The sequence below is a fragment of the Ictidomys tridecemlineatus genome, chromosome X (assembly GCF_052094955.1).
Source record: "Ictidomys tridecemlineatus isolate mIctTri1 chromosome X, mIctTri1.hap1, whole genome shotgun sequence".
NCBI lineage: Eukaryota > Metazoa > Chordata > Mammalia > Rodentia > Sciuridae > Ictidomys > Ictidomys tridecemlineatus.
Genome location: NC_135493.1, coordinates 73560259 through 73580924, shown reverse-complemented (window position 1 = coordinate 73580924; position 20666 = coordinate 73560259). Strand labels below are relative to the sequence as shown.

Below are 20666 nucleotides of genomic sequence, written 5' to 3'. Positions count from 1 at the left end.
CCTCCCAAGGGATCGCTGCCCCAGATTACTGTTGGACTTGACCGCGACTGAGCGGCCGGTCAGCCCGACCCGAAGAGTGAAGTGGCATTTAAAATGAAAAGAAAAAACTTCAGCGAACCCAGCGACAAATAACAAAGTCCCAAGGTAAAGGGAATGGTAAAATCTGAGCTAAGATGTGCCCCCTTAACTCACCCAACTAAACGTCCCTTTCCCCGGTCTTTCCCGGTCTCCAGGCGCCCTGTTCCAACTGGAGGTTTAACCGCCAAGTTTCAAATCGGTTCCAGAGGCGCCAGCCAATCGGAGCGCAGATAGCCTGCAGGCCGAGCACACACGTCGGCGCGCGCAGGATGACGCGTTAGGGAAAGGAAGGCAAGTTGGTCGCAGCCAGGCCCCGCCCCTTTTCGACCCTACTGAGGATCTGCTTCCGGTTCCCAGGTTGTTTGGCTGTGAGCCGAGCCAAGGGAGGGTGAGGGCTTTGCGGCTGCTGAGGTGGTTCGGTGTTTAAGCGGTGGTGAGCGCGGGACTTGGGCGGAATGCAGGACGGGGAGCTGGAAGGTGGCTGGTGGTGAAGGAAGAGTCAATCTGGGGATCTCTAGAGAGCGTGGAGCGGTGCTTGTCCCGGAGTCCCTTTGAAGAGTTGAAGTCAGCACTCCCCTGGATCTCAAAAGTAGATCTTTTTAGACGCCACCCTGATTTCCTCTTCTCTAGGATGAAGACAGTATCAACTGTTTTGCTGAATTGTTGTGGAAAATGAGATCATGTCTCTAGAATACCTAGCAGAGTGTTTGGCATCCACATATTTATCAAAGTTAATAGTTTCTTCCTATCTTTTTTCTTCCTTCGGTCCTCCAAACCTTAAAATCTAGATGTGGGCTAGACCCATAGACTGATAGCCTTGGAATGGGTTGGAGCTGCTTGCTGAAACTTGCTGGGCTGCCATCTCTTTTGAATTAGTTGTCAGCCTTGATTCGCCTTTTCTTTTTAGGGTCTTGCCTGAGATGGACAGCCGAATTCCTTATGATGACTACCCTGTGGTTTTCCTGCCTGCCTATGAGAATCCCCCAGCATGGATTCCACCTCATGAAGTGAGAACCTTCAGTATTCCTGAGTAGGGAGTTTTTCCCCTTGGTTGTGATATGATGTATAAAAGGTAGAATGACAGTGTTAGAAAGCTAAATGGAGAATGAATCTTAGCCCTTGTTTTAGCCGAAGGACCCAGAAGCCAAATTATTAGCATCAGAGACCAAATGAGAACTTCTTATGGAAGCCACTTGCTGGGGTCTGTTCACACCAGTGAATTCTGGAAATCCAGCCCTAGTTTCCATTCTGTCAAGAGGTAAAGAAGTGGGGAGCTATAGAGCTATTAGCATATCCCCATGCCAAACATCTACTCATTTGAGTAATGTTTATCTGTTCTACTTAAACAAAGTCTATGACTTTACCTTTTCTTGACTTCAAGATGATGCATTAGTATTAGTCAAAAGATGGTAAATGTGACATCTAAGCTGGTAGTAAGATTTCTGAGGACTGGGGTTGTGGCTCAGTGGTAGAGCACTTGCCTAGCACATGTGAGGCACTGAGTTCCATCCTCAGTGCCACATAAAATAAATAAATAAATTCTAAAAAAATTTTTTGAGATTGTTTTGTCTTGCAGAGAGTATACCACCCAGACTACAACAATGAATTGACCCAGTTTCTGCCCAGAATTGTCACACTAAAGAAGCCTCCTGGAGCTCAGGTGAGCCATGGTGCCTCTTATTCCAGGCTACATTTGTACATACCACAAACTGGCCATGGTTGGGAAATGGATTGGAAAGCAGATGGGGAGGTGAGGAAACTTCCTTTCTTATGGCTAGAAAAGCTGAGCTACCATTTCCACAACTTCTCATTTCCCTCTGAGGAACACATGAGCCTAGCTATTTTACTGTGATGCTACTAGATATTCTGTGTGTTCGTTGTCTATGTTGAGCCCCCATTCCATGCTCTTGTCTTACAGTTGGGATTTAACATCAGAGGAGGAAAGGCCTCCCAGCTAGGCATCTTCATTTCCAAGGTATGTATGCCTGGTAGGCAATATGGACAGCCACTTCCTTTGTATATCAGATTGGAGTACCGTGATATCCCAAGGGCTAGTGGGCTCCTAGAATTGGCAAAATGGGAACATCCCTTTCTCACACAGAGCTTTGCATTTGGCAAGCCCTCTATCTCCCTACATTGTCACAGAAAAAAATAATAGCACATTACCTTTGAATAGCACCAAATTTCACCTGCAGTCTTCTGAAATTACCCCATCCCAATCACACGTATTCTCTACTAACAGGTGATTCCTGACTCAGATGCACATAGAGCAGGACTTCAAGAAGGAGACCAAGTTTTAGCTGTGAATGATGTGGATTTCCAAGATATTGAACACAGCAAGGTGAGTACAGTACTTTAACTGTGGTGATGACAGAAGGCATCCCAGGTAGGACAGGTTGGACAGGATTAACGTAAACATGTAACATGATAAGGAAGCATCTCTCCTAGGGAAATGTACCAGAGGGATGGAGTGGCACATCCCCTCCCCCATTATGATTGAGTCCTGGGTTTTTTTCTCGTCATTGGTACAAGTTCCTGTGTTCCTTCCAGGCTGTTGAGATCCTGAAGACCGCCCGAGAAATCAGCATGCGTGTGCGCTTCTTTCCCTACAGTAAGTGCCAGTTTCTTTTTTACTTACCTGACAAGGCCCTAGATAGGAACTCTTTAAACATTGATGACTGAAAGCCCCAGATGTTGGGGATGGGAAATCAGGAGCCTACGCCTGAAAATAACATGCTCTGTTCCTCCTTTTCTTTCTTCTTTCCCCCAGATTATCATCGCCAAAAAGAGAGGACTGTGCACTAAAGAGTTGCAGCCCATGGCCCTCCATGTGGAATCTGCCAGGACAAACTAGCTAGGCCCAAGGGAAGCCACTTGGGAAGTTCTACTCTGAGCCATTCCCTAGCATAGTGGGGTGGGGAGGATAGAGAGAAAGTTGTCAGCTTTGTTACCCAAACTGCACTGTACTTTTAGTTCCCTAATTTTCTAGGCAAGCTTTATTCTCTGAAAGGAACAGGATGAAAATGTCTAGGTATGATCTAGCCTGTGGGCAACCTAGCTAGGAATGGCAACTGACATTTATTGGTTACCATGGGCTTAGTACTTACACATCTTTATCATTTTAATTATAGAAATAAGTTAGAAAATATTTGGAACTTTCCATCTGATTGCCTGGCCATTTCATCTATCCTTGTACTATCAGAATTGTCATACATGTTGGGTACTCCAATAAGACACTTTTGCCCCTTCCTCCTCCTATCATCTCCCCCAAAATGTAAAGTACAGTACTGAATAAATGTTGTTGTAACTTTTGAATGATGTTGATTGGATATAAGGTGCCGTTGAGGCCCAACAAAGCTTTTTCAAAAGAGAAGCACTGGAAGAATCAGTAACACTATACCTACTTTCTAACTGTCTATGTTTGGCCAGAACTTTAGAGAGGCCAAGCAACCTGAGCTACAGTATAACCAAGGAATAGCATTGGGTGAAGGGTACTGTAAGAAACAGTACCCTTTCCCCTGGGAGCTTTGGAAATTTCTCTGCAGGGAGAATATAATTTTCCTCCTTTCCCAGATTCTTTATCTGGTACCTAAACCCAGGAAGGAACTTAGATGCATGTGGACTTTCGTTTGTTTTGCAGTGCTGAGGATTAAATCCAGGGCCTTGTGTACACTAGGCAAGTACTGTGCCACTGAGATACCTCCCAGCTCTTTTTTTATAAACTTTGAGAAAGGGGATTACAAGTATGCACCATCACACCTGACTAAATTCATTTCTTTTTAGAGGCAGCAGTTAAGAAGTAGGTTCCCAGTTTTCAACCTGTAGGTTAAGTAGTACTAACTGTGAACTTCCCTCTTTTTTCCACTTGAGTCCCAAATAACTTTCTGCCATGTTCTTAGATATTTAGTTGCAATCCATTGTTTGAAATTTTAGGTCATACCTATGCTGCCTCCACTGGCATGTTCAAAATACCTATTTGGAATTTTAAAGGTTTTCTAGTGAGGTAGGGGGCAAAGTACCCCTGTGATTAAAGCCCAAAATTTTCCTTGAAAGAATCCAGGGGATTTAAAATATGTATTTCTAGTTATTTCTCCTGGAGAGTGATTATATTGCTCTGAATTAGAACCTGGAAATCTGAATTTTTAAATAGGAAAGGTAAATAAGCCTTGAGGTCTCTGAATTAATCTTCACCCTCTTCTGTAGACATTTGTATAGACAATGCGAAATGATAAAAAGGGCCAAACGGTGATAACCTAGAGTTAGTGGCTACAGATAGATACTTCTGAGGGGAATAATGCTTCCCTGGGACCAGAAACCCTAGAAACCTTAAACCCATGACCTTTCTAATCCCTGGTATCTCCTCACAAAGTAAACAGCACAGTAGACACTCCCCATAGAGATTACAAGTTAAGTATGCCAGAAGTTTTAGTTACATTTTGTTGTTCAGAACAGTCTTATTATTCTCCAACATGACAACAACATTGTCACCTCTTTCTGCCCATTCAACTTCTACCGTCTTGTCTGTGTCCTTGAAAAAATTGATGCCTATAAGAGAATACGTTGCAGAGTGTTGACACACTTGGTAGAGGTTTAGAGAGAATAATGCACTTGTCCTTTCTCTGCTAGTCATACCAATCTCCCTGTTCCTTCCCTCACTACCCACTTTTTCAAATAAAAAATCCCATTATACCCACTTATGATGTCATAGATAAACACTGTAATAGTTGAATCACAAATGTAGCTAGAAACTAAGGAGCAAAAGCACTCCTGGCCAGCTATGACCCATAACTGTTGCTGAAGCTGCTTAAAACAAATGTTTAGGATGAAGATGAGAAAAGGTAGAAAGAGACCAGACTTTTAAGATCTAGAACTTAACAAAAACAGGATGAAAAGAGTCAAGAAGACTGGGTAACTGAAAAGTGACTGCTACAACTTCAGAACTAGTGGCCTACAGTCTTATAACAAATCTAACCAATCTCAAGATACTGTTTGGATTAAGGTAGACCCTATTAAGGAAGAATAGCAGTTTTAATGATTCAAGACCCCTTGAACTTTTTTTATGTTACATTTGGAGATTTGATAAGGGCAAAGAGAACAAGAAACATCATAAGGCTTGGTAATTTCAGGAAGCTTCAATTTTTTTCTTTTCCTTTATTGACAGGTAATGTGTAGAAGTGCTACCCTACTATGATGAGTAGACCTAAGGGGTTTAGACAATCAGTGGTTTTCTGCAAAAGAAGCAAATACACTTTCTGAACTCACCCTGTAACCCCAATATCAGGCAGGTCTAATGGCCATTGAGGAGGTTGTCCTGGTCCAGTTTCCCAGTGTTTACAATAGATAACTGAGGGAAGAGAATCCCCAGATGAGTTGGTTAAGGAAAGGGGCAAAAATGTACCATATGACTTGGTGGTAGGCTCATTTGGCAGATGCAGTCACAGCTGTCATTCTTGAAGTGGGTGATAATGGATATCTTCCCCATTGCAAGATAGATAAGTAGGTCAACTTCCCCTCAGAGTCTCTACAAGCTCCCCCCAACACATGTGCTTCAAACTTTACCAACAAGGAGAAAATCACTTCCCAGAGAAATCCCCCCAGCCCCAATCCCATTTCTTACCATTCACACCTTCCTATTTATAACTTCCTATTCCTAAACTCCCATCCCAGATCCTCACTGCTTTGTGAGTCTGGATTTTCACAGAGCCTTTTGTTTTCCCTTGGTCTCCAGGCCAAAGTGTCTGACCTTCCTCTGGAAGATCAAAGGCATACATCTTTGCAGGATAGTGGTGGGAGTAACACTGGCTTTCTGCATTAGGCCCTGCATCTCTTGATATCACAGTGGGCTCTCCCCAACAACAGCTTGTGACAGCAGGCTTAGCTACACACCCAGGCCTGGGCACAGCCACGCCACCTCAGCTTCCTCCCCACAGCTCCTGCATTGCTTGCTCCTGATGCTAGTTGGTGCTCATTGCACTGGGGTGATGACAAGAGTAGGGTGATGGGGTGGGGGTAGGGATGGCTGCAGTCAGAGAAAAAGCTGAAGGACCCACAGGGGACAGGAGGCTTGTCAAAAGGAATCCAGGAGTCCAGGTGTCTAGTAGGTTAATCTCATCATGGGGGGGGCGGGCAGGGAAATCCTTATCAGTAGTTCTGTTACCCTCCAGGAGGAGGAAATAGCAAAGAAAGTGACAGGCACATCTGGACAAAACGATTTATTAGAGTTACAGTGGGAACTCCCACGCAGGAATATCAGATCTGGGCACTCAGCTCCCCTCATCTCCCTCCTCTGCCAAAGCCTTCTGCTTTTCCTCCCCGCCGTCCTCCTGCCGTGCAAATTCCTCAATGACGATGTCCTCAGAGCTTGCAGAAGCAGCAGAGGAGAATGGAGGGTTAGGAACTCCTTTCTGAATATCCTCCAGGTTCACTCCCTTTTCTTGATCCCTTCCCTAATCCCTTTCCTGATTGTTTCATTTCCTCTCAGATCTCCCAACACAAAAGCACTCCAGGAATATTGGGAAGGAAATAAGGATGGAGGAGGATGGGACTCAGGGAAAGGATTAGAAAATGAAAGAAGGAAGTAGGGATTAGGGAAAAGGGGAAAAAATGAAAGGGATGAGTGGAAAGGACAATTATAAGAAGAGGATCAGGTAGAAGGTGGGTGATGCAGAAAGAGGAGGGTTTATGAAAAGCTCTGAACTATGACATGGAGTTAAACCATATGTATCCACTGCAAAGGTATTGAAAACAACATCTTTGGGAAGCTTTTTTACATCCCTATCATCTCAAAATGTAAGGTAGCAATTAGCAATAGAGGGGGAATGGGGCCTGTTCCCTTACCTCGTGGTCTCTGTAGCAAGCATGGGAGAAAGAGAAAAATGGAACTGAAGCTGATAAGGGCTTTTTAGTTCCCTGAAGAAAGGTCTTTACTCATCCTTCCCACGTTTCCCCTGAAATCCTAGACACCCAAACTATTACTGTTCTATTTCTACCCAAACCACTGGACTCCCAAGTCATGAGATCAGATCTGCTTGGTCCCCAATCCTCAGGACAATAGTTCCTGTAATTCCCCCCTGGTCACTTACCTTGAGATGGCTTTGGGTGGATCAGGGTCAGTGGCAACTCCACACCAACATCACTGCAAGGATCCCAAGGTGGAGTTATTTATCCTCTAAGCCCAAACCTTTTGACCTCCCTCCCTCAGTTTTCCAGTTCTAGGATGCCTTCAGACTTTTTAAAAAATATATTTATTTTTTAGTTGTAGTTGAACACAATACCTTTATTTTATTTATTTATATGTGGTGCTGAGGATTGAACCCAGGGTCTCACACATGCTAGGCCAGTGAACGCTCTACCATTGAGCCATAACCCCAGCCTGCCTTCAGACATTTATTAGTCACTCTTTGTCTTCTTATCCCTTTATTCTCCCCTTCTTAACTCCAGTCCTCTTTCCCCGCAGTTTCTCACCTGGCTGTCAGATCTCCTAGGATTCTGTAGGTAGAATGACACCCAAAATTAGCAGTTGGAAATGGGAAGAGGCTAACTAGTTTTACTAGGGGGTGACAATCATAAAGCCAACTCAGCCACAGAATGGTTTCTGCAAGGAAGGTGGCTTGCTCACTGAGCTTACAGGTTTGGGAACTTAGTCCAGGAGAAGGGGAGAGAACTTGTTGGGTTAGTCCAATCATAAGAAAAACAGAAGCAAGAAACCTTTGGCTCCCCAGCTTCTGCCCAGATCATCCCTGAACCCTCACTTACCCTCCACAGGATACCATCAGATTGACTCTGACTTTGTAGGATACCAGGATCCCCAGTAGCTCCTTGTTCATTCCAGGTCGAACACTGGAAGTTGTAATATCCAATTTTGTGTGTTTGGTTGGGAAGGAATTCTTTCATTCCCCCAAGTTCCTTCCTGTACATTCCCATCACCACACCCTATTTTGTCTTCTCCCAGAATATCTCCCAGGGTCAAATCTCTCCTACCTTTGGGAACCACATTTTTCTTCCTGAAATTCAGTTTACCATATTACCCTCTATTCAAGAGCCTACCTTATTCAATGTAACTACTCTGTTTGACTTTCAAGACTCACAATAATCTGGCCTCATCTACTCTTTCTAAACTTTTGTGCCTTAATTCCCTAGTACCTGGAATAAATTGTAGACAGATCCATCCTCTCTCTATAACCTAAAAATGCCATGTGGAGTCCCACCTTTTAGCCTCTGTCCATGCTGTGGTCCCAGTCTGATAGTATCCAGATCTTATATATTCTTCAAGATGTAGATCATTCTGTCTTTTATAAGAACCCCTTGCCAGCTATGTTGGCTTCTTTTAACTTCTATTGGCCTCATAATCTGAACCACATGTATTAACATTTAACTGTTAGATTGCATTTGCATTCCTATTTGTTTCTCACATAAGCCATCTGAAAGCAAAGACTCAAACTTCTTTGTATTCCCCACATTGCTTAGATAGGAATGACTATTTAACAGGTGCCCATTAAAAACCTGCTGTTTGAAAACTAAGACACTGGAAGCTGCATAATCTTGGGAAAGTATCTTCATTGCTCTGGGCTGCTGATCCCCTCTCTGGAAAAGGATATTGTTTGGATGATTTCTAAGGTATTTATAGCAATAACAGTCTATAGCTACTTGATTGATAAGGCTTTGTTATAGATGGGATTTATGCTCTTTAAATGGCTTTTGGTGGGAGTCACATTTAGTATTAGGCCCTCAGGTAGCATAGAACCAATTAAATGACATCACAGAAATTATATCAGTTCCTCTCATATCATTCTTTTTCATCTTCATCCTCATTTCTCATCTCCTTGTTTTCTACTCCATTTCTGTCTTCTCTAGAGAAGAGTGTTTAGGGCCAGATGACATGTAATAGAATGCTGTCTACCTCTGTTAGACAACGCTGGACAAGAGCCTTCTCTCTGAGCCTCAGGGTTCTTAAGTGGAAAATGGAGTAGGAACACCTGTCTAGCCTACTTTAATGAAATTCTTATGAAGATAACAGTACATATGTAAGGCCTTTGTGAAATGTGAGATATTATACAATATAAAGATTTTTTTCCACTTCACATTTCCTTCTTTACTGCCTAAGACCAAAGGCTGCAGTTGGTCCCCTGGGTGTTTTTCACTTGCCACTGGCTCTCAGGCCAGGAAGGGTTTTGAACATCAGCCTAGGGGCATTTAAAGAAATATAGGCTTCACTGAACGTGAAACTTTAGAAATATTTATATAGCATGCGGAATGGGTTAGGGGTTACATTTGAGCTTACATTGTGCTAGAGGCCAGATTGGTATCTTCATGCTTGAGTTTGCCATCCAGTGCCAGTCCCTGTCTCCGACAGTTGGCAGACAAGAGTGGTGTTACTGAAAAGCTCTGGGTGAAGCTGGAGTTAGCAGCTATGGTCTCCCTTTGAAAGGAGAACAAGAAAAGAACTTAGGCTAGGTTGGTCAACTAAGTGTACTTTCATTACTAAGGGTATTATGCACAATTCTAAGAACCTACTGGGGTATCTAAGAGAAGTGACATATTTAACTGTGAAAAGAGGCAAGAATTAGTTCTGGTTTTTTTTTTTTTTTGTGATACTAGGGATTGAACCCAGGGCCTTGTGCATACGAGGCAAGCACTCTACCAACTATATCTCCAACCCACAAGAATTTGTTCTAGTGAGAAGTCTTATGTTCCCACCCTCTCTTAGTATTGTGATGGTCCTCCTATGGGTAAATCACATCCCCTCCCTCTACTTCTCCTGAGAGTCCTTCTATACTTAAGCTCTCACCTTGACCTTTATTCCTGGGTACCCCCTCTTCTTCTTTCTCCAACCCTCTTCTCTGCCTCTTGGTCCATTTCCCACCATCCCTTCCCTTGGCTTTGACCCCAGCCCCAGTGTCAGCTCACGTGAACTCCTGAATGAACACAGTCTTGGTGTACTTGTCTAGTGAATACAGGACAACATCTGTGATCTGGTCAACTGAATAAACCAGAAAAAGCATATGACTATTCAGCCAGTTATCCTCAAGACCCCAACTTACTGTCCTCAAATGAAATGTTATACATGATCACCCTATACATGATTCAATAAGATGTGTTCATGGGCAAAGGTATATATTTTGATAAACCTATGTTGGAGGGAAAGCTAAGATGAATTCAGACCGGTAAGTGGGAATGAAAGACAGTTGTGGTTTGGGGGCTAGGTGCAGGGCAAGGGAAAAGAAGCTCACCTGAAATCTTGATTTTTTTGATGACCTTACTGGTGCTGTTGTTGATAGAAACGTTAACAGAGATGGGTTCTCCATGGTAGTGAACCTAAAGCAGGAGGAGGGGCCCATCACAAGGTAGTAGGGCGAACACCCAGATCAAGACCTAGAATTTCTGTTTTCTTAGTACTATTCCTGCCCTGGCTTTTACCTCTGCCTACCCAAGTAGGGAAGCAGTGAAGAAAGGATAACAGATGGGTTCTGGGGTTGGGGCAGGAAGTGGGGGTTACCAACCTCCTTGTCCATCCAGGCCTGGAGTTGTAGGGGCTGAACTGACAGAAGGAAGCGACGAATGGTCTGGGCCCAGGGTCCAGGGCCTGGCTCCATTGGTGCAAACTGTACTTTCCGAACAACCAACCGCACAGAGTCTCTGAATAGAGGTGAAGGAGTTAGCCAGAACATCTTTTGGAACCATAGACCTCCCCATGACACCCCCACAGTAAAGTCATTGCTTGGGTGTGGGGATGGCAGAAGGTCATCATAAATATGCAGCCATATTTATTCATTTATGCAGTATTTATGACTACTTTTCCACTACATTGGCAGAGTTGCATAGTTGCAACTCAAACTATATTGTATGGTCCACAAAAACTAAATATTTATTTTTTGACCCTTTACATAAAATTTTGCAGACTCCTGCCCTAGAGTGAAGGAGAGAAGCCAGAGAGGATTCAGAACTGGGCATCCAAGTTGGTGGCAGTGGTGCTCTGGAGGTTAGAAGTAGGGCTGTTTCTGTGGTAAGAGCAGTATGTGTTTCCTGGGAGGGGCTAGAAGCAGTGATTTGGGGAAATACTAAAGAATACCTCTTGGAGACTTTTTCCTCCAGGTTTTCAGCACAGAAACTCTTCACTTCAAAGTCAACCCCACAAGCCTGGAAGGTGCAGAGGCAAAGAGAACTCATTTCCTATGCTGTTTCTCCCTCCCTTTAGGGCCTATAAGAAAATGTCCGATCTTATCCCTTACCTGTCCATCTCTCCAGTCTTATCCATTTATCTCTCTGTTCCTCCTCCCTAGCACTACCCCTGTAGCCCTCTGCTATAGTTTGGATCTAAAATGTCATCCAAAGGCTCATGTGTTAAAGGTTTAGTCCCCGGCCTATGGTACTATTAGGAAGTGGTAGAACATTTAAAAGTTGAGGCCCTAGTTGGAGGAAGTTAGATCATTGGGAACATACCCTTGAAGGGGATATTGAGACCCCAGCTCCTCCTTGTTTCTTTTCACTTCCTTGACACTGAGGTGAACAGGCCTACTCCACTATGTGCTCCTATGATGATGTATTGTGCCACCACAGGCCCCAAGCACCTGGGCCATGTGACCATGGACTGAAACCTCTGAAACTATGAACCAAAATAAACCTTCCCTCCTTTTAAGTTGATTATTTTAGGTCTTTTGTCACAGTGACAAAAAGGTAAGTAATAAAGCCTCTTTCTCAAAACTTAGACCTCACCTTTCCCGAATCTTCAGGACCTGGCTGCAGTGTCACTGAACAGGGCAGATTGGCAACCATCTAGGGAACCAAAAGGAGGTCAGTGAACAGAAAAAATAGGGAGTCCCCTCTTATGTTCTATTTCGTTAGCTTTCTCTCAATCTTCCGCAGAAACCCTGCCTAGGAATTGGTGTCAGTACCTGCAGGGTAAAAGGATAGGCATTTTCCCCCAGCTTGTGCAGCAGTCGCTCCTGTAAGACTGTGAGGGGACCCTGTGGGCTGTTGGACTCAGCTGGAACCACTTGCTGTGTCAGTACATACAGATCTTTGCGGAATGTCAGACCAATCACATCCAAGTCATCACGGCCATAGCGAAATGCACATGTCAATATGACAAACACTACAGGCAAAGGAAGAAAAGAATTACCTGTCAGACCAGTGGGAAAGGAGATCTTAACTGGGTCATAGTAAGATACAGAGAGGCAGTGTAATATAGTCAAAAGAGTATGGCCATAAACAAAAAGATTAATGTACTTGAATATAATAAAATCTAAAGTTTATTAATTACTTAATTTTTGCAGTAAGAAAGATCAAACCCAGGGGTGCTCTACCACTGAGCTTCATCTCAAGCTCCCCCCCCCCTGAGATAAGTTCTCACTATGTTACTGTGGCTGGCCTCAAACTTGCCATCCTCTTGCCTCAGCCTCTCAAGTACCTGGGATTACAAGTGTGTACCACTGTGCCTTGCTAAATTGCTGAGGCAAGGTTTGAACTCATGATCCTCCTACCTCAGCCTCCCAAATCATTGGGTTACAGGTGTGCACCATTATGCCCAGCTTTAGGTGTTGAAATTTAATAGTCAGTGTAATGGTATTCAGATGATCTTTAAGAGGTGATTAAGTCATGAGCATTTCTTCCCTTGTGATAGGATTAAGGGTTTTATTAAAAAACCTTCATGCAACATTCATCTCTCTTGCCCTTCTGCCTTCTGCCATGTGAGGACACAGCATTTCTCCCTCCAGAGGATACAGCAGCAAGGCACCATTTTGGAAGCAGAGACTAGCCCTTCACCAGACAACTGAGCCTGCAAAACCTTGGTCTTTTTCTAGCCTATAGAACTGTGAGAAAATAAATTTCTGTGCTTTATGTATTACCCAGTGTCACATGTTTTGTAATAGCAGCACAAATGGTCTAAGACACATATTAACATGGTTAAATCTCAAAAACTATTGAGTAAAATGCTAGCTACAGAATTATATGCAGAGTATGTTACCGTTTATATAAAGTTTAAAATAATTTATAACAATATCAAGGTTGATCACAGATACATAAATATGGTTTTGAAATATAGAAACATCATGAGAGTAACAAACACCAAATATGGGGTAGTAGTTACCTGGGGAGAGAAGAAGAATGAGTGTGGGAGGGAGGTAGCAAGATAGGATCAGGGAAGGATACATAAGAAAAGAGAGTGAATACGATTTATGGTCAGAATATCTGGGTTTGTACAGGATATATACAAATTCATTGAGTATTTTTCTTGTCAGATAGGACTGCACTAGGAACTCTACATATGTTATGAGACTTCACAACAATCCTCAAGTATTTTTTTAAGTTGTTCTTTTTTTATTTTCTTTCTTTCTTTTTTTCTTTTTTTTTTTTTGAACTGTGGATTGAACTCAGGGATTCTCTACCACTGAGCTACATCCCCAATCCTAATTATTTATTTATTTATTTTCTATGACAGGGTCTTGCCAAATTGCCCAGGCAGGCCTCAAACTTGAGATCCTCCTGCCTCAGCCTCCCCAATTGCTGGAATTCCAGATGTGCACCACTGAACACAGCTCAAGTATTATCTTTACAAGTAAAGAAAACAAGTTCAGAATACTTAAGTAATGGCCCAGAATTTCAACACATACCTGTCTACCTCCAAAGCCTAGAATTATGGGTGCCCAACTTCACTTACAGGATGGTTGTGAGAAGTTAATATATAAGAACTCCCTTTGTAAATTGTAAAGTGATTAGAAACATGAATGATGATGATGATAGGCATCTTGGCAGAAATGGAACAGTTATAATAGAACTCAAATTTTATATGTACTACTTGAAATTAGGGGCAGATAGAAAGCCTCTGAAATGCACTAAGAGAGTGTGGGATGGGATAGAGAGGGTTGCCAGAGTGACAAAAGAGATTGATTTCTATCAGAGGCCCTGACCCAGAAACTAGAAAACTACCAATAACCATGCACAAAATAGAAAATAACTTATTATAGTATTTTAAACAGATCAATATATTTAACACCAGATTATCTTCTTCTAAAAATAAGAATTAGCCAGATGTGTGACACATATGGGAGACTGAGGCAGGAGAATAGCAAGTTCAAAGCCAGCCTCAGCAACTTAGTGAGACCCTGTCTCAAAACAAAAAACAAAAAGTGCTAGGAATATGGCTCAGTGGTTATGTGTCCCTGGGTTCAATACACAGTACTAATTTTTTTTAATGTAAAAATCAAGAATAAGAATTAAGAATAAGAATCAGTGGCTGAGCACTTTCCTATAGCATGTGTGAGGCACTGGGTTTGATCCTCAGTACCACATAAAAATAAAATAAATAAAGATATTGTGTTCATCTACAGACAAAAAAATTAAAAATTAAGAATGAGGAAAATGAAAGTGAGTCTATACTCAAAAGATATAATAAAGACTGAGAATAATGATAATACCAGTGTTTTTATAAGAATTGGGATATTTGTCAGTATCATGTACTTCAGGATGTAGAGTTAATTGGTATGAACAATTTAGCAATAGGTATAGAAAGTTTAAAACTGCATGGATACAAATTAACTTTATCATAAGTTAATTCAGCTTATAACCATTTAGTCTGAACAAGTAATCAGTATGTGTGTGTGCACATACATATATACACATATATACATACTTACATACATACTGCACACACAAGGATGTGCTTTATAGCATTGTTTATAACAGTAAAAAATTGAAAGCGAAGTGACTGTCCAACAATTGAAGATTGTAAATACAATTATGGTGAACTATAAGCACATTATGGTCACCCATATGATACAGTACCAGACAAAGAATTACAGATTTTTATATATTGACATAGGTTTAAGAGATTGTTATAAAATGTTATTTATGGTATAGCATTTAGATACAATATAGATGTGTTTGCACAGAAAGTATGAATAAGAACTAAAATATTATTGGAAATCATCCACGATTAAAGGTTATAGGGCCAGGCACAGTGGTGGCTTGGGAGGCTGAGATAGGAGAATGGCAAGTTCAAAGCCAGCCTCAGCAATGATGAGGTGCTAAGCCCCTCAGTGAGACCCTGTCTCTAAATAAAATACAAAATAGGGCTGGCGATGTGGCTTAATGGTCGAGTACCCTTGAGTTCAATCCCAATACAAATATATATATATATATATATATATATATATATATATATATAGAAAGGCTGGGCACAGTGGCAATCTCCTGTAATCCCAGTGACTCAGGAGGCTGAGGTAGAAGGATTGCAAGTTGGAGGCCAGCCTCAGCAATTTAGTGAGACTCTGTTGCAATAAATAAATAAATAATAAAGGACTGGGGATGTGGCTCAGTGGTGCAGTGCTTCTGGATTCAATCCCTAGTGCCACAGACAAAAAGAAAAGTTATAAGATTGTGGCCTCCTAATTTTCTAATATTTTTACAATTACGACAACAATTAAAGTGGCAGAAAGGAAAAAGAAAAGGGAAAACAAGGAATAAGGGAAAGGAAAAAAGAAGGTGAGAAGGAGATGAAAAGAGATAGCCATGGGGCTGGAGCTATAACTTTGTGATAGAGAACACATTCAGCTTGTAGGAGGCCCTAGTTTGGATCCCCAGCACCAAAAACTAAAGATAGCTGGAAGAAGGCAGGAGGAGGGATGAAATACAAGAGATGAGGAATAATAATAAAAAAAAAAAAGGTCAGGACAGGTGAGGCAGAAGAGGATCTAGGGACCCCTGAGGTGAGGGTGTTAACCAGATGAATTGTTCTTGGCACATCTTTCTGTGCCATGTAAGGAGGGCAGCAAGATAAGTCCTTAGCTCCTATCCAAGCTCTAATTGGCTCTCAAGCAGTTTAGGATTAATCTTTTTTTTTTTGTGCCAGAAAATAGCTTGTTTTTATTTTCTTTTAAAAGCCAACATCTAAAGTTAACTTATATTTTCTTCATTATAGGAATAATATATATTAATGTTATGAACATCAGAAAATACAATAAAAAACAAAGATCTACATAATATTCCAGAGATAACTGCCATTAATATCTGTTATATATACAATCCAACTTGTTTCTATAATTTAACACAAGCCAAACTTGGTTATTTATGATTATTTATGACTTCACTTTCATTGCCTTTTTTTTTTTGTGTGTGTGTGTGGCGGGGGTAGGTACTGAAGATTGATCCAAGGGCACTTTTCTCCTGAGCTTCATTCCAAGCCTTTTAAAATTTTTTCTAGACAGGGTCTTACTAAATTGCTGAGGCTGGCCTCAAACTTGTGATCTTTCTGCCTCATCCTCCTAAGTAGCTATGATTACAGGTGTATGCCACCATGCCCGGCTTTCATTGCCTTTTTAAAATCAAGCATTTTATTTTGTGATCACTATAGGTTCATGTACAATTGTAAGAAATAGTACAGGGAGAGCCCAGATAGATTGTAGTTAAACAATAATTTGCTCATACCACTACATATCCTGATCTATTACTGGCCTTTATTACTCAGTGGTGTTGAATAAGCATATTTTGCATCCACAAATGCACCTTAATGGAAAAGCATATCAGAAAATATGATGTAAAGAAGATGATCTTCATAAGGTAAAAAAAAACTACATAAAATAATTAGGATTAAACTTGAGAAACATGCACAATTCAAATGAATAATAATATAAAATTCTACTAGGAGGATATAAGAGAAGATTCAAATAAGGAAAAATACATCTTATTCCTGGCCTCAGCATGCATTCTTTACATTTTTGTTATTTAAAAGTAAAGATTTCTGGGGGCTGGGGTTGGGGCTTAGTAGTAGAGTGCTTGCCTTGCAAGTGTGATGCACTGTGTTCAATCCTCAGCACCACATAAAAATAAACAAAATAAAGGTATTGTGTCCATCTGCAAATATATATAAATATAAATATATATATAATATTTTTAAAGTAAAGATTTCTTTCTATAGATTATTCTGAGGATTTTTAGGAATGTGAAAAATTTTTTAGGTTTTAGAAATATAGAGTTTGGAGAATCTTAAAGTTGGTTAATTTATGGCTGTACCCCAGGGTTTCTGTGATATTTAAAACTGGCCAGATTGCTTATCCACACTGCTTAATCTGAAAGATTAAGGTTTATTCCTCAGTATCTAAAGGTTACATCTGAACTAGTATTCATCAACTTGCTGTGAACCTTTTTCAAATCAAACTCAATTCTCAGTCTAGTTGGATCACAGTGGGGTTAATCCATAGTGAGAATTAAAAGGAAAAAATGCAATGAAAAAATATTTCATATAATCTTGATCTATAGTACTGCTGCCAGAGTAATATGTCTTGCTGTTATTTCCTGTGGTTATTTTGTTCCTTTGTTTAGGACTTTTTAAAAGGAAAGGTTAGGTGGTTTTCCAACACAAAAGGAGAGATGGAAAGACATATTCCAGAGGTTGCAAAATGGCAGGCTGAGGGTCACATTCAGCCTCCAGAAAAAAGAAGTATTTTGATTTAGCCAGGCTTTTAATAATCATTTAGTGAGTTTCCAACATTTGAAAATCAGAAAATTTGCATAAAAATATGAATTTTTTGGTGTACTAAATCATTCCATAGGCAGTCTAAACCCATGTTCAGATCAATAGCCAAGCAAGGGTACCACCAACAATGATGGAGAAAATAGAAATTTTCAAAAGAAACTGTTTTAATTTCAACACACATAAGTTTTATATAATTTTGAGGAATAAAAATTTATGTTTTAGAAATGTATTTATTTCTAACATTATTTGGAGAAGGGGTACCACTGGGCTGGAGATATAGCTTAGTGGTAAAGTGTTTGCTTCACATACACAAGGCCCTGAGTTCGAGTCTCAGAACTACCAAAAAAAAAAAAAAAGAGAGAGAGAGAGAGAGAGAAGGGGTACCATAATCTTTTCAGATTTGAGGCCTCTAAAGGTCTTATTCTGAGCTTTATTTCCAGTTCTTCTATAACAATGAGAAAATTTGACCATACTGGGCTGGAATTTCCACTTGTTAGCCTCCATCAGATAAGGCATTCATAGTTCCTACTACTTTCTGGTTTTCCTACACCCCTCTGGTCTAGTCTACTCATCAGGTTATCTGTTTAACATGTATGACATTTCAGTTAGGAACCCCTGAAACAAAGACCAACAAAGATTTTTACTTACTCTTTCGACCTTTTAGGTACTCAGGGTCAACCAGGACTACACCATCTGTAGAGAGAAGGAGAGATGACACCTGGTCAGAAAATTTCTCCAGCTGTGAAACACAAGTTGATCCCTGAAATGGTTCTTCCCATTTCCCCCTTCAATTGGCCCTCTTTTACTAAATGGTCCTTCCTACACTTTCTTTTATTCCCTGGTTCCTATTCCCTTTTCCCAGGCTCTTCCCCTTTTTTAACTCACTGACCAATGGGTTCCACTGTGTCCACATGGTCCATGAAGTCCCGTTTCCCCAGGTAGATGGAGAGCTGTTGTGGAACAACCTCCCATGTTAGTCTAACAATCATTTATGAACAGATTTCTCTTAAGTCTCCAACCCAAACCCCTGAGACCTTGGCGGATGTACCCACCTATCCCTTTTGCCCTTTCATTTGCCCAGCTGGGCCAGGTACTCTCACCTTCCCATTGGAGCTGGTCTTCTTAAACACCCTATGGGGAGAAAATGAGGAAGAGGGAAGGAAGGTTAGGAGAGCAGAGGAAGAGAAGAGGGAGGGAGATAAAAGAAAGGGAAGTATGAAAAAAAAAGGAAATAATTCTAGGATTAGAAGAGGCTTCAAGAAAATGAGATGGAGCAAAGGTAGAGGTAATTGAGGTGTAATCCAAGGCCACAAGTTAGGGAGAGGTTAAAAACCCTTCTACCCCAAAGGTAAATACTTGGGTTTGGGCAGGGAGCAATTCACAGATTTAGAGCATTAAACGTGTTATTACTTACTTGGAGCTGCTGGCCATGGAGTTGATGTTGAGCCTTTTCTGAAATGAGGGAAAGAAGGAGGAAAGCTCAGTTATTTGGTCCCTATCCTCCTTATCCCATTTCAATATACCATCTACACATACCTAGTGTGACAGAAGCCTTCCTCCTTAAATATATACCTCACTACCAAGTGCCTTCAGTTCTCCTTCCTGCCAAAAGTACTTCTTAAGCCATATTCTAAGCTATCCTGGACAAGGGAAAAATACTCCTATTTTGTACATATTGTGACTAACCATGCTACCTATTCTCCAAAAAGGATTGGACTTCATGGAATGGCTGGAGGACTCTTGAGAGCCTTCAGAGAGAAAGAACTTATCTGGAAAGCAGCTGGACAGAGGTTTTGATCCAGAAAAATGTGTTTCTTGGACTGAATTGAGACTGGACATCACCTGGTCACACAGTAGGTTCCAAGACACGTTTGTTAGATACATGAATGAATCATGAACAAATGAATGGATTCTGCCTCCTTATGTTCCTACAATAGATTGTGAGCCTGAGTTCACTTCATGTTTGCCATGACATTCAGCTAAGAAGAGACAAAAGAAAAAAAAAGAAGGGGTAAAAGTATAGAACATAAGGGGTTGCTGCCCTCATTTTCTTCATGTTGGTGGCAGAAACCTCTATAGAGGTTGAAAGCCTTCCTTGAATTTATTCATCTCTCATTATCTTCTTTAGATTTCTGCATCTTTTCCCTATCCATCTCTCCAGGTACTAGGAAACCTTAGAGAGTAGAATATGTCTTTATAGTATTTTCCTTTGATGCCCTTTGGCCTGGTCTGTGGGATGAACTCACGGAAGCTGAGAGGGTCTTTTAGCCTGAATGCCTGCTATTTGTGTCAGGAAAAAATGCCCCTCAACTTCCCCCAATATAATAAGGGGGATTCTAAGGGGAAGGGATGTGGGACTTAGTATGGGCTGGAAGTAGGGGGATTTAAAATATTACCTGGGGAGAAAGATGAAGTTCACAACAGCCTCCAGCTCTGGTTGATATGCTCACCTCTCCAGCCTCTTATACCCAGATCTTCCGAGTGTTTTAGATTGGTGGGAGTCAGAAAAGAAGAATAGGGTTTGGGGTCAGGTGGGGGGACATGAAACACTGCTATAAATAGCTTAGGTGCAAGATTTTGGAAAGAAGATTAGTGACTAAAAGATTAGTGGTTAAAAGATCAGCAGGCTGTTGCTGCTAGGACAGAGTGGGGGTAGGAAATCAATTTTTTTGTGTTTGTGATATGGGGAATTGAACCTAACGGTATGCTACCACTGAGCTACATCCACTTTTTATTGTATGTTCAGACAGGTGTCTCACTAAGATACCCAGTCTGGTTTCAAGCTTGAGACTCTCCTGCCTCAGCCTCCCTAGTAACTGGGCTTACGAGCATGTACCACTGTGTCCAGCAGGGGATTGATTCTGATACTAAACGCAAGGGAGTTTAATAAGGCTAACTACAGAGTTTTGGCCTTATGAGGCCTTGAATCTGAGGGCTGGGATTAAAGTGGTGTTGGAAATCTTAAAAGGTGAAGCATAGTGGGAGATAGAAATAGGATGGCTTTGTATTTTGGGAAGAAGAGCCTTGTGTCACATTCCATTCTCTGTATCTCTAGATCTATTCTAGGCTACATAAAAGCCAAGGGTGGTGGGCTGGGGATGTGGCTCAAGCGGGTAGC

The 20666-nt window shown here is 41.3% G+C and overlaps 3 protein-coding genes across 6 annotated transcripts in view; 1 reads left to right on the top strand and 2 right to left on the bottom strand.

Moving 5' to 3' along the window:
- Positions 1-521, bottom strand: part of Kif4a (kinesin family member 4A) — a 124457-nt gene extending 123936 nt beyond the window's left edge. For both annotated transcript variants that reach the window (XM_040282037.2, XM_005339985.4), the window contains exon 1: positions 193-521. The gene's annotated coding sequence lies outside the window, so the exon portion shown is untranslated. The remainder of the gene's footprint in view (positions 1-192) is intronic.
- Positions 471-3393, top strand: Pdzd11 (PDZ domain containing 11). The gene is made up of 7 exons (XM_013365037.4): positions 471-511; positions 986-1085; positions 1655-1738; positions 1997-2053; positions 2321-2419; positions 2629-2689; positions 2849-3393. The coding sequence occupies exons 2-7, from the start codon at positions 999-1001 to the stop codon at positions 2881-2883; spliced, it is 423 nt and encodes a 140-aa protein (XP_013220491.1). The 5' UTR covers positions 471-511; positions 986-998; the 3' UTR covers positions 2884-3393.
- Arr3 (arrestin 3) lies at positions 2420-20079 on the bottom strand. 3 transcript variants are annotated; one of them, XR_013431509.1, is made up of 17 exons: positions 19945-20079; positions 18963-19000; positions 18649-18679; positions 18438-18498; positions 18197-18241; positions 11970-12169; positions 11791-11850; positions 11147-11214; positions 10578-10713; positions 10308-10392; positions 9985-10057; positions 9359-9496; positions 7834-7917; positions 7543-7566; positions 7161-7213; positions 5341-6438; positions 2420-4623 (listed from the first exon to the last, which is right to left on the bottom strand). XR_013431509.1 is itself a non-coding variant. In NM_001282266.1 (17 exons), exons 2-17 carry the CDS (start codon positions 18977-18979, stop codon positions 6342-6344), a joined length of 1182 nt encoding a protein of 393 aa, NP_001269195.1. In that variant the 5' UTR covers positions 18980-19000; positions 19945-19967; the 3' UTR covers positions 6276-6341. The 3 variants fall into 3 exon arrangements, 2 of the variants coding, with proteins under 2 accessions (NP_001269195.1, XP_077890049.1); NM_001282266.1 differs by lacking the exon at positions 2420-4623 and adding an exon at positions 6916-6925 and having other exon boundaries at positions 6276-6438; positions 19945-19967; XM_078033923.1 differs by lacking the exons at positions 2420-4623; positions 7834-7917 and adding an exon at positions 6916-6925 and having other exon boundaries at positions 6276-6438.
- Between the last annotated feature and the right edge of the window lie 587 nt (positions 20080-20666).

Coding starts and splice junctions, on each gene's coding strand:
- Pdzd11 (XM_013365037.4), top strand. CDS start 999: ATGGACAGCCGAATTCCTTATGATGACTACCCTGTGGTTTTCCTGCCT. Junction 2,054..2,320: donor TAGGCATCTTCATTTCCAAG/GTATGTATGCCT, acceptor CTCTACTAACAG/GTGATTCCTGACTCAGATGC. Junction 2,690..2,848: donor TGTGCGCTTCTTTCCCTACA/GTAAGTGCCAGT, acceptor TCTTTCCCCCAG/ATTATCATCGCCAAAAAGAG.
- Arr3 (NM_001282266.1), bottom strand. Junction 11,215..11,790: donor GTCCTGAAGATTCGGGAAAG/GTGAGGTCTAAG, acceptor TGCACCTTCCAG/GCTTGTGGGGTTGACTTTGA. Junction 10,714..11,146: donor GAGGAAAAAGTCTCCAAGAG/GTATTCTTTAGT, acceptor ACCTCTATTCAG/AGACTCTGTGCGGTTGGTTG.